At 41.9% G+C, this 13,506-nt stretch overlaps 1 protein-coding gene across 1 annotated transcript in view; it reads right to left on the reverse strand.

The window, feature by feature from the left end:
- The window catches only part of CPNE5 (copine 5), a 243,399-nt gene that overhangs the window by 30,068 nt on the left and 199,825 nt on the right, over window positions 1-13,506 (reverse strand). The window contains exon 9 of the mRNA XM_044675291.1: window positions 5,265-5,327. Within this exon, the coding sequence (XP_044531226.1) occupies window positions 5,265-5,327 (63 nt within the window). The remainder of the gene's footprint in view (window positions 1-5,264; window positions 5,328-13,506) is intronic.

Here is a 13,506-nt window from a genome sequence, read left to right on the forward strand (position 1 = left end):
TCTCTCTCTCTCTCTCTCTCTCTCTCTCTCTCTCTCTCTCTCTCTCTCTCTCCTTTTTCATCCCTTCCTCAAGCTCCCTCCCTGCTATTACCCTCTTTCTTTCATTTTTTCTTTTTTACTTAAAAAAAAAACTTTTAGCTTCAGTCTTAGAATGAATTCTGTATATTGCTTCCAACGCAGAGTGGGAAGGGCTAGGCAATGGTAATTAAGTGACTTGCCCAGGATTACATAGCTAGGAAATATTTGAAACCAGATTTGAACCTAGGACTTCCCATCTCCAGGCCTAGCTCTCAATTTTCTGAGCCACCTAGCTGGCCCCTATTACCCTCACTCTTAAATACACCTTTTCCATCTCCTCTTACACATACCCTTCTCCATTTTGACCTTTTCCTACTTGTTCAGTCATTTCAGTTGAACTCATCTCTTTCTGACCCCATGTGGGGTTTTCTTGGCAAAGATAGTGGAGTGACTTGCCATTTCCTTTTTCAGTTCATTTTTCAGATTAAGAAACTGAGACCAATAAAGTTAAGTGACTTGCCCAGGGTCACACAGCTAGAAAGTGTCTGAGGTCAAATTTGAACTCAGAAAGAGGAGTTTTCCTGATTCTACGCCTGGCATTCTATCCACTGCACCACCTAGCTGCTTACTTCTTAGTGGGTATAAAATTGCCAAGTCCAAAATACAGTAGTTTCAAACTTTTTGAGAGGGAAACCCATGGAAAGTTCTACCCTACAGAATTAGAAAGTGGAGGGAGATACCCCTCAATTGGGGAACATAGCTGAATGAGTTATGGCATATGAATATGATGGGTCACTAATGATAAGCTTAAAAATTATAATTATAAAGAAAGGGATGTTTTTGGAGAAATCTAAGAAGACTTGTATAAACTAATGCAGAGTAAAGTGAGCAGAACCAGGAGAATAATTTATACAATGACAACAATATGGTCAAGACAAACAACTTTGAAAAATCTAGGAACTCTGATCGCCTCTGAAAATAACAATGAACAATCATGATTTCAGAGGACTTATGATGAAATAGGCTCCCCACCTCCATTGAGACATATTTTTTTTGGATATAGCCATTGTGGGAATTGATTTTGCTTGACTATACATGTTTGGAATAGGACTTTTGTTTTTCTTTCTTTCTTGGAAGGGGGAGGGGAGTAGGGTGCAGAGAGAAGGGAGAAGGAAGATTCATGGGAAAGAGAGAAGATGGGCCTTCATTTGAAAAAAAAATTTAAAAAACATTTGTTTAAAGAAAGTACTAGCCTGCATTAGCTGGTAGGTCCCCAAACCTAGGTTTCTGTACCTGGAATGAGCCAACTGAGACCGGGTATAGGTGGATATGGGTAATCTCTCTGATTTCACCCTCACTGACTAGGGATGAGCCCCAGGTACCCCTTTATAAACCTACCAGGAATTTATGCCTTAAGGGAAGGGGATTGGACCTGAGATTTCAGTAATATGAGGAACTCCCTTCTACTAAGACAGGCCAGCATCCCTTAATCTCAGAAAGTCACTTAGAGCACTGAAATCAATTTCTCAGGACGAGTTTGTTTCAAAGGCAGAATTTGATCCCAAATCTTCCTGAATCTGAGGCTAATTCTTCCTCCATTATCACACACTGCCTCTCATGTCTTAACATCTACTAATATTCTCAGACTATTCCACATCTCAGAGTAAGGGCTTCCTTCTACCTTCTACTAACTTTTGAACTCATCCAAAATTTGCCTCTTTCCAGTTTGGGGGATAACTCTGCCAATACCCCATCACAGAATCTGGTGACCTGCTCCTCTCCTCCATCTGAACCTTCATCTTGCAGCTTCGTTTTTCCAGTTTCTTTCCTTCCTGATCTCTGTTCTCCCAAACTGAAGAGACCTATTCTTTTTAGTCTGTCTTCATAACATCCTCTCCATGGTCCTTCGTGGAATGACTTTCAGCATCCACATGAGATGGACAACTGTGTGTGTGTGTGTGTGTGTGACAAAACAAAATCCTTCTCTCCAAGAGCTCTGTTTAAGGATACCCTTACCCAGAACTCAGGAAATTCCTATTCCTTCTCTTTCAGCAAGAATCTATTTACTGTAAGGCACAGAGTCCGCAAGTTCAGGATTTATAACACCAAGGGCAGGTGCCAGTCAGCAATTCATCTTTGCTCTACATAAGAAGGAAGGGCTGGCCAAGTAGCTAAATGAATATAAGGAATGATTCAGGGAAGACCTTTCACCTATATAAAGGAAACAGTTCTTTTCTTCCTTCCCTCCTTTCTTCCTTCTTTTCCTTCTTTCCTTCCCTTCCTTCCTTCCTTCCCTTCTTTTCTCCCTCCCTCCATCCCTCCTTCCCTCCATTACTCCCTTTCTTCCTCCCTCCCTCCTTTCCTTCCTTCCTTCCTTCTTTCCTTCCTCCCTTCCTTCTTTCCTTCCTCCCTTCCTTCTTTTCCTTCTTTCCTCCCTCCCTTCCTCCCTCCCTTCCTTCCTTCCTTCCTTCCTCCCTCTTTCCCTACCACCCTTCCTTTTGTTCATTCATCTGTTCATTTGTTCATTCGTTCATTCATTTCTTCCTTCCTTTGTTCCTTCATTCATTTGTCCCTTCCTTCCTTTAAAAAAAAATTAACCTTTACCCTTCTGTCTTTTTTTTTTTTTTTAAAAACTCTTACCTTCTGTCTTGGAGTCAATACTGTATATTGGCTCCAAGGCAGAAGAGTGGTAAGGGTAGGCAATGGGGTTAAGTGACTTGCCCAGGGTCACATAGCTAGGAAGTGTCTGAGACCAGATTTGAACCTAGGACCTCCCTTCTCTAGGTCTGGCTCTCAATCCACTGAGCTACCCAGCTGCTTCTGAATAGCTCTTTTCAAAGCACTCTGCAGTTTGAGGGGATATCTTCCTCTGTTTATTAGGCAGATCTGGTACAACTTTCATTTGTAAGTCATTAGTGAGGTTTACTTCTATATGGACATGCCTGGCATTATCAAAGAAACCCTGAATCCAGAATCTCAGAGATCTCAGAAGTCGCTTGATGCAAGCTGCTCCTCCTCTCCCCCACCCCCACCCCCATCCCCATGCATGGAATATGAGGTAGAAAAGGGGGCTGAGAACACATGTAGTGTAGCTTGGACTTGATGAGGAATTCCTTTAACAACCTCCAATAAGAGCCCACCTGGTCAGCTGCTGTCTGGGGCTGTCCAATCAGGAACAACCCGCTGGCAGCTAGGTAGGGTAGTGGACAGAGCACTAGCCCTGGAACCAGGAAAGACCTGAGTGCATAATCCTGCCTCAGCCACTTGCTGTGTGGCCCAGGGCAAGTCACTTAACTGCTCGATGCCTCAGTTGCTTTAACTGCAAAATTGGGATAATAATAGGACCTACCTCCCAAGGTTATTGTGAAGGTCAAATGAAATTGTATGTATGTATGTATGTATGTATGTATGTATTTTTTTTCTCCCTTCCCTCCTAGAGTCAATACTATATATTAGTTCTAAGGCAGAAAAGTGGTATTTTGTTAAAAGTGGTTAAGTAGGGGCAGCTGGGTAGCTCAGTGGATTGAGAGCCGGGCCTAGAGATGGGAGGTCCTAGGTTCAAGTCTGGCCTCAGACACTTCCCAGCTGTGTGACCCTGGGCAAGTCACTTGACCCCCATTGCCTACCCTTACCACTCTTCCACCAAGGAGCCAATACACAGAAGTTAAGGGTTAAAAAAAAAAAACTCTTAAAAAAAAGTGGTTAAGTGACTTGCCCAGGGTCACACAGCTAGGAAGTATCTCAGACCACATTTGAAACCAGAACTTCCCATCCCTGGGCCCTGGCTCTCTATCCACTGAGCCACCTGGCTACCCACTATGAGATAATATTTTTAAAACACTTTGCAAACCTTAAAGTTTCTATACGAATATGAACTGTTATTACAACTTCCCTGTTTCACAATAGGACCACTCTAACAGGAACTTTTTTCTTACACCAGCCTTAAATCTGCCTTTCTGAAACTCCCGTCCTTTGGTCCTACATCATGCTCTCAGGTGGCCATCTAAGCACTGCCTAAAGGCTCTGGGAATGTTTAACCTAGAAGAGAGGAGACTCATGGGGGGCATAGTAGAGGTATTCAAGTTATTTAAAGATCTGTGACCGGCAGAGGAAGTAGATTTGTTCTGTTCAGCCCCAGAAGGGTCATAGGATTTTGGATCCAGTGCTTGACTGTACCTGAAAGGTCATCAAATCCAACCCCCTTATTTTACCGAAAAAGAACCTAAAATCTAAGGAGGTTATTGATAATAATAAAAGCTAGCACTTATATAGTGTTTTAAGGTTCAAAAAAAGTTACATATAATGTCTATGTATATTTGTTACATGAGTCCTGCTTTTCTCTTCTTTTTTAATGGCGAGGGAGGTTAGAAGGGAGAGAAAATTAGTTTTAGTTAATTGAAAAAATTTTAATTTAATTTTTCTAAAAACAAGGAATGGGCTGCCTTGGGGCAGCAGTGGGTGGCCCTTCACTGGAGGTCTTCATTGGGAGGCTGGATGATTATGTCTTGAGTATATAGTAGAGGAAATTCTTATTCTGCTATGGATTGGCCTAGATGTCCTCAGAGCGCCCATAAACTCTAAAATTCGGTGATTCAGTGAGCCCTTCCAGTGAACTCACTACTTCAGGAGACAACGAGCAAAAAGGCTACCTCACACACACACAGACACACACACACAAAAATTGGTAAGTGGGACTCATGGCTAATTAGGCGAGATTACTGAGTTTTCAGTGCATTTCCGGAAGGGGACCTACTGCATGGCTTCATAGAAGACCACCCATGGGGAGGGGGTGTAGTTCCTGGCTTGTTTTGTGAGACTTTTAAGAGCTGCCCCCTCCCCCACTTGGGATCCCCCAGAGTTCTTGGTTTCCCAGAGATCCTCCCCCAGTCCCTTTGATGCATCTCCATGTGCCCAGCAGGTCCCCTCCTGGGCCACTCTGTGTCGAACAGATGTAGAGACAGCTTAGTTGGATCCCAGATTACTGAGGAGCCCCCGTGGGAGTTTTTCTTGTCCAAATTTCATTCTGAAACAGGCTGCTGGTTGTCTGTCATCTCCTGGGAGGTTGCTCCACTGGCACCTCCTCCCCCCTCCGCCCCCGCCTTTCTCCCCATCCTCCCTGGCTCTAGCTCCCACATTTTCACACTAGGGCCACTTGGCACTTGACACAGTTCAGAAAGCAGAATGTCTTCACCCAGCCCCTGGGGGAGAAAGATGAGGGATGGGGTCGGGGGGAAAGCGGGACTCACTGTGCCGGAGTTCATGTATTTCTTTTTCTTCATTTTCTTTTTCGGGTTTACCACCTGAAGGACAGAAGAGTTAGAGGGTCAGATAGGAGACTCCAGAGAGGCACCCTGCAGGGCAGGGAAATCATCTGCTCCCTTTTCCCCACTTCCCAAGGATAGGGCATGTGGGGCATTTGTGGGGAGGGGGGAATGGAAGCCAAGCCTTAGGCCATGAGGCTCCCCAGTTAGAGAACCTCCTCAACACACCCTTGGGTCCAGTCGGGTCTTTCCCAGCTATCACCAATGTACCATGTTTGAAAGACCACCGGATCACAGATGTAAAGCTGGTGAGGACCTCAGAAGCCATCTAGTCCGACCCCACCATTTGGCAGATAAAGAGACGGAAGTCTAGAGAGATGAAGTGACTTAGATTCATTAAGTCATAGATCTAAAGCTGGAAGAAATTTTAGGAATTATCTAGGCTAGGTTCTTCATTTTATAGATGAAGAAACTGAGGCCTATAGAGTCTGGGTCACACAGGTGATAAATGACAGAATTAGGGTTCAAATTGAGTTCCCTTTCCACAGTACCTTGTTGTTGGAGGCATGTGCATTTCTGCCTCTAGAGTTTGAGCTTACTTTCCCTCGCTTCCCACCACATACTCTCTCACCCTTCAAGGCCCAGCTCAAATGCCACTCCATCCATGAAGCTCTCACTGATTTCCCCAGAATTCCTTCAAACTCTTGCTGCATTCATTGTTTAAATCACACCCAGAAGACAGCCTAGTAAAGTGGCCACAGAGCTGACCTCAGAGTCAAGAAGACCTGGATTCAAATCTTGTCTCTACTCTACCCTGGCTGTGTGGTCCTGGGCAAGTCACTTAATCTTTGTGCCTCACGCAGGTCTCTAAGACTATAAATTTCAAAGCACAAACCAATCGGTCTCGTTAGAATAAGTTCCTCACCAAAAGCTCCCTATACTAAAGAAATAACAAGTCCAAGGGCAGCTAGGAAGCACAGTGGATAGAGTTACAGGCCTGGGGTCAGGAGATCCTGGGTTCAACTCTGACCTCAGATACTTCCTAGCTATGTGGCCCTGGGCAAGTCATTGAACCCAATTTCTTAGCCCAAACCACTCTTCTGGCTTGGAACCAATACTTAGTATCAATTCTAAGACAGAATGTTAAGGTTTAAAAAAAAAAAAAAGAATTGATACTAAGACAGAAAGTAAGGGTTTAAGAAAAAGAAATGAGTCTATTTTTAAGAAGTCATACTATTAATTAATTAAATAAAACTTTTCAATTAAAAAAAGTCATACTATATACTACTTTATTTTCTCCTCAAAATCCTTACCTTCTGTCTTAGAATCAATACTAAGTATTGATTCCAAGGCAGAAGAGCAGTAAGAATCAGGATTTGAACCCAGAACCTTCTATCTCTGGCTTTCAATCTACTGAGTCACTTAGTGTCTCCCTGCCATTTTAAAAACCAACACAAAAATTGTTTTTTTACATGTAATTTGAGGAAAATAAAATATTATTTTTAAAAAGTTCATCCTGGCAAGAAAGGTGGAAAGGAATGAAGGAAGGAAGGAAGAAGAAAGAAGAAAGTAAGGAAGAGACAGACAGAGAGACAGAGGTAGAAGCAGAGACAGAAGCAGAGACAGAGAGAAGGAAGGAAGGAAGGAAGGAAGGAAAGAAGGAAGGAAGGAAAGAGCTTAACCCTATTTGCCTAGCCATTGCCTTTCTGTGGTCTTAGAGTTATTACAAAGAGAGAAAGTAAAGGTTAAAAAAAAAACAAGGACAATAGAAGTCATGTCAAAGAGCAGGCCCAAGCAATTGCCACAAAGAAAGGGGGCAGGGCTCTGAAGAAGAGGTCAGGACAAAAGTTGTATTATTGAAACCATATTGGACTACAGACCTCCCAAGGCCAGTTAATCCTTTATCTCTTTTCTCTCAATTTCCTTCATAAGAGCCTGAAGCATTTTTCTCTGGGCACAGGGAGAATCCATCTACCTTTTTTTGTTTTAAATGTTTGCTTTGTCTTTATGAGTATGTTATTTGAGATGTACTTTGAGAGAAAAGAGTGGGTGGAGGCAACTGACAGGGAAACTAGAGAAGAGCTCGAGTTTGATTTAACACTGAAGTATTTTACCAGAAGCAATATCTTGGCCTAGGAGCTCAGAGCTAACAAAATGATTATGAGAATTGCAGGTCTTTTGACATTACTTTCCTAAGTGTAGAAAGAGTATACTAGGAAACCCATTTGGGCAATGAGATAAATAATAGGGTGAAAGGCAAACAGGAGCGGTCAAACAATCATGATTATAGTATCCCCTTAACACTGCTACTTTAAGAAAATGTCTTTTCGTTAAATTTTAGATGTTGTTGTTCAGTCGTTTCAGTTGTATCCCCATTTGGGATTTTCTTGGCAAAGATACAGACTGGTTTGCCATTTCCTTCCCAAGTTCATTTTACAGATTTGGAAACTGAGGCAAACAGGGTGACATAGCCAAGAAGTGTCTCTGGCTGAATTTGAACCAAGGATGATGAGCCTTCCTGATTCCAAGCTCAGTGCTCAGCACTCCACCATCTCTTCTCTTCTTTTGTTAAATTCCTAAATATTAGCCACTGGACCAACCTGAATTAAAATGTATACAACTACTAGATAGAAGGGGAAAGGGAAATCAATCTGGGGTTTCTTAATAGGGTTCCAATTATGTCTCTAATTAGTCACTAAAAAAGGCACTTTAAAGTCAAATCATTTGTTAATCATCTTAAATGACTAACTTTCCTACAATCCATCTAAATAAACTGTCTTGTACGTAAGTGTTTAATAGATATTGGTTGAATGAGATGATATGGAAATGAGTTTTACAAGATTTCATCTTTATAACGGGTATCATTTCTTTCCTTCTCAATGACTGGGGGAAGGGGTGGAGGGAGAGAGAAAATTTGGATTAAAACATTTTAAAATTTTCAAACTAGATATTGGTTGAATGGAACAGGATTTGCTGAATTCTCTGAAGTTACGTTTCAAAGTAATGACCAGAGACTGGAGCTCAGGTCTGCTAAGTCCAGCCCAAAGTCTCCAAAGAACAATGCCATGTTAATCAAACTTGAAAGGCAAACAAGAGTCCAGGACTAAAACAATGGATATTTGCATGTGTCCTGTCTATGAGGTGCTCATGGGCAATTCTGTGCAGAACCCAACTGGCACAGTCCAGGGGTCTCAAAAATATTCACATCAGCGCATTGTCCAGGAGGGAGTTCAGGATGTGGGGGAATTAGATCTGCATTTGAATCTTGGCTCTTAAGAACTGGAAGGGATCTCAGAAGCCAGGTAGTAAAAGCCCCTTATTTTACAGAAGAAGAAACTGAGATCCTGAGGTAGTAGGACTTGCCCAAGGTTATACAAGTAGTTGTAAGTGGCCTTGAATTCAGGTCCTCTGATTCTTACTTCAGTTCTTTTTCTACTATCCTAGTATTGTCTAGAGGCAGTTGTGTGTCTCAGTGGATAGATCTCTGAGCCTAGAATTAGGAAGACCTGAGTTCAAATTTGACCTCAGATACTTACTGGCTACATGATCCTGAGTGAGTCATTTAACCTCTGTTTGCCTCAGTTTCCTCATCTACAAAATGAAAGCAATAAAAACATTTATTTCCCAAGGTTGTCATGAGGATCATATTAGATAATATTATAGTATTCTGTTGTCGTTCAATTGTTTCAGTCGTGTCTGAGTCTTTGTGACTCTATTTGGAATTTTTTTGGAAAAGATACTAGAGTGGTTTGCCATGTTACTCTCCAGCTAATTTAATAGATGAGGGAACTGAGGCAAACAGGGTGAAATGACTTGCATAGGGTCACACAGCTAGTAATTGTCTGAGGCCAGATATGAACTTGGGTCTTCCTGACTCCAGGCTGGGAGCTTTTTCCACTTCAACACCCTAAATATTTATTTCTCCTTTTCCTTCCTATTAACAACATGATGATGGCCAAGTCATAAGAATTCTTTTAGCCCCAGTTCCCTCCTCTATAAAGTGGATATAATAACATTTGCACTCCTGACCTTAGAGAGCTGTTGAGAGGAAAGACCAGACTAAGCCTGAGAGCCTTAAAAAATAGAGGGCTGCTGCCATTCTCTCTCTGTCTCTGTCTCTGTCTCTGTCTCTGTCTCTTTGTCCCTGTCTCTGACTGTCTCTCTGTCTCTCTTTCTCCCCGCCTAACAAAGAGATAGATATTCCCTGAACTCTGATACATGAAATTGGACTGTTTCCCATACTCTGTTAGGATAATATGGCTTTGATTTCATAAAGACTAGAGGCTGTCAAGCCACCCTTGGCTGCTCCCCTGCTGCCAGCACCTCCCATCCATCTTCCAGGAATAGCAATACCCTGGAACCAGGAACTGGTACCCAGCCAAGGTCAAGGAAACCAGGAGGCATGGAAGTCCCCAAACTAGTTGGTGAAATTGTCTCAGAATCCAGATGCCAGGCCATGTCTGTTCCTTATATCTCAGCAATTTGTGTTCAATGGATCATAAAATGTCAGAGCTGAAAGGGGCCTCACAGGTCTCCCAGTCTAATCCCCTTATTTGACAGAGGAAGAAACTGAGACTCAGAGAGATTTGTCTAAGATCACACAGCTAAAAAATCGCAGTACCAAGATTCACAAACTCAGTTATCCCCCTTCTTTTTCCCAATTTCTTTTTATCATCTGTGTTTAGCACAGTGCCTGGCACATAGTGGGCACTTGCTTGGTGACTGATTAGAGATCTTCTAATCTAACCCATTCCTGGATGGGAAATCTCTCCACAAAGTCAATTAATTAAGCAATCAACAAGCATTTATTAAACATCTACCATGTACCAACCTTAGGAAGACAAAAGTGAGACAGTCTTGCATTCTTTTTCAAGGATACAATACGAACATAATTAGGAGAATACAAAGTAATTTCAAGAGGGAGGGAGTGATGGAGGCAGGAGAGGGATGTCTTGGGTAATACAGAGAACCTCAGCTGAGACCTGATGGGAAGCAGCGATTCTATAAAACAGATGTGGAAAGGGGCTACTTTCTAGGCATGGAAGATTGCCTATACAAAGTCATTGCACTACAGCACTTGGATGGCGGCTAGGTGGCGAAGTGGATAAATAGCCAGGTCTAGAGTCAAGAAGAGCCAAGTTCAAATTAAGTCTGGCCTCAGACACTAGTTGCGTGACCCTGGGTAAGACACATCATCCTATTTGCCTCAGTTTCCTCATCTGTCAAGTGAGCTAGAGAAGGAAATGGCCAACCACTCTAGGAACTTTGCCAAGAAAATCCCAAGGGCAGCTGGGTAGCTCAGTGGTTTGAGAGTCAGGCCTAGAGACTGGGAGGTCCTAGGTTCAAATCTGGCCTCAGACACTTCCCAGCTGTGTGACCCTGGGCAAGTCACTTGACCCCCATTGCCCAACCTTACCACCCTTCCACCTATGAGCCAATACACAGAAGTTAAGGGTTTAAAAAAAAAAAAAAAGAAAACCCCAAAAAAGGGATTACCAAGAGTTGGGCCTTACTAAAAATGATTAGGCAAAAAAAAAAAAAAAAAAAAGGAATATCAATACTTACATGACCAGCTCCTGAGATCATTTTGAGAAAAGTACTTATAGAAGCCTTTTTTTAATGCTAGTACCTTCTCTCTGAAACTACCCCAATTTATTCTGTCTGTATCTCATTCGTGCATAACTATTTGCATGTTGTCTCCCTGATTGAACTGTGAGCTCCTTGACAGCAAGGAATGTTTTTCCTTCTTTTTATCCCCATAACTTAGCTCAGTCTCTGCCACACAGTAAGTCCTTAATAAATGCTTGGGTTGGTTCAAATCTGACTTGAGACATTTTGTTGCTGGATGACCTTGGGCAAGTCACTTAACCCTGGTTGTCTAACCTTTACCACTCTTCCATTCTTAGAATTGATACTAAGACAGAAGATAAAGGCTTAAAAATAAATAAATAAATGCTTGGGGTTTTTTTGGAGGGTTTGTTTTGTTTTTCAGGTTTCTCTTTAGAGTGTATTCATAAGACATCAGCCAAAGAATGTTATTCAAGCTACTTTAACATTTATGTCACATTTATTACTCGTGTTGCTGTTTTGTTATTGCATCTGTATAAATACTTCAGCCAATTCACTAATCCTTGGGATTTGGGTCTTTAAAAACTGGTTTCTTATTAAAGATGCAACAAAACCATTAGTAAATGCAAGTAGTCTCTAGCTGAGGGTGGGCTCTATAACTAACTTTTATTGCTCATAACAATACTTCCAGTGTAATGCTTGCCATAAAATGGTTTCTCTCTACTGGATTATTAACTGTAAGATATCCAATAGGTTCTCTCTCTCTTTCTCTCTGTCTCTGTCTCTGTCTCTGTCTCTGTCTCTGTCTCTGTCTCTCTCTCTCATACCTCCTTTTTGTCTTCAAATTGACACTAAGTCTCTGATTCAAGGTAAAAGAGACATAAGGGTTAGACAACTGAGGTTAAGTGACTGGTTAAGTGACTTGTCCAGGGTTACACATCTAGGAAGTGTTTGGGGTCACATTTGAATTCAGGACCTCCGGTCTCCAGGCCTAGCACTCTATCCCCTAAGCCATCTAGCTGCCCCTGTTCTTTATTTCTTGTTGATTACCTAGAGAGCTCCTCATCCTTGTTCTTCTATGTCTCTCCCTTAATAGTTTCTCTGCTTATTTGTTTTCTAGAGAGAATTGTGGGTTTTTATTGTGATTATGATTATATGTGTGTGTGTATTTATTCGATAATTGAAGGACCATGATTTCATCAGTGTCAGTATTCCTGACTCCATCAACACCATTCACAACTCCAGCCACCACATACTGCACGGAGAGTCTCGGTGATTTGCTGATCACCCGGTACCTGGCCCTCGGTTGATGGCTCTCTCCTCCTATCGAGGCCTGGCCTTGAATGGCAGATAAATAGCCCCTCACTGGGCCATTTTGGACATGATGTATGTACTCTTTACTCATGTGAGAAATAAATTCTTCATCAATATCTCATCCTGGCATGGAGGTCACCCTCACTTCTCAAAGGCTACAAAAATCACCTTGTTATATATAAAACTTGTGAGCATCCAGTTATCTTGTCCAAAGAAATTAAGAATATACAGCATACATAAATATGTATGTTTGCACACATACACATATATGGAGACAGCTAGGTGGCTTAGTAGATAAAAAGCCAGGCCTGGAGATGGGAGGTCCTGAGTTCAAATCCTGCCTGTGTGACCCTTAACCCCAACTGCCTATCTCTTACTACTTTTCTGCTTTGGAACTGATATTTAGTATTGATTCTGAAAAGGAAGGTAAGGGCTTATTTTTAAAGAATATGTGTGTAGGTATATGTATATATGAAGGCTATTGTAAAAAAATTTTAGAGGCAGCTAAGTGGCACATTAGCTAGAGTACCAGGTCTGGAGCCAGGAGGACTCCTCTTCTGAGTTCAAGTCTGGCCTCTGACACTTCCTAGCCACGTGATCCTGGACAAATCACTTAACCCTGTTTGCCTCAGTTCTTCATCTGTAAAATAAGGTGGAGAAGATAATGGCAAACCACTCTAGCATCTTGGCTAAGAAAACCCCAATCAAGGTCATAAAAGTCTAACATGACTGAAAAAGACACAACAAAATTAACTATTTTCCCCCTCTCTCTGTCATTATTGCTTTTTCTAAATTGTCTCCCTCTCTCAGTCTTTCTTTCTTTGTCTTCTCAGTTTTCTCTATATATGTCTCTATGCCTCTTTTTATTTGTCTCTACCCGTGTCTCTGACTTTTCCTCTTTCTTTAACTCTGTCTTTATCTTTTTTGCCTCTGTTTCTGCTTCTCTATCTCTCCCTTTTTCTCTCTTCTTTTCTCTTTTTTTTCCATTCTGTCTTGCCTCTCTTTCTATCCTGGGTTCTTTCTAAGTCTTTTTTTTCTGTCTGTTTTGTGTTGCTTTCTCTATCTGCCTCTCTTTGTTTCTATCCTTTTCCCTTTCTGTGTTTATCTCTCTCTTTGCCACCCCTCCTCTCTCTTTATCCCTAGTTTCCTCTATCTGCATCTCTGCTTCTTTTTTTCTGTCTTTCAGTTTCTCTCAGTGTATGTGTGTCTTTGTCTCCCCCCTCCCCACTTTGCCTCTGTATGCATCTCCATTTTCTGTTTCTATCTTTCTGTTTTGTTCTCTGCTTCTATTTTTCAGTCTCTCTCTCTCTCTCTCTCTCTCTCTCTCTCTCTCTCTCTCTCTCTC

The sequence above is a fragment of the Gracilinanus agilis genome, chromosome 4, assembly GCF_016433145.1.
Source record: "Gracilinanus agilis isolate LMUSP501 chromosome 4, AgileGrace, whole genome shotgun sequence".
NCBI lineage: Eukaryota > Metazoa > Chordata > Mammalia > Didelphimorphia > Didelphidae > Gracilinanus > Gracilinanus agilis.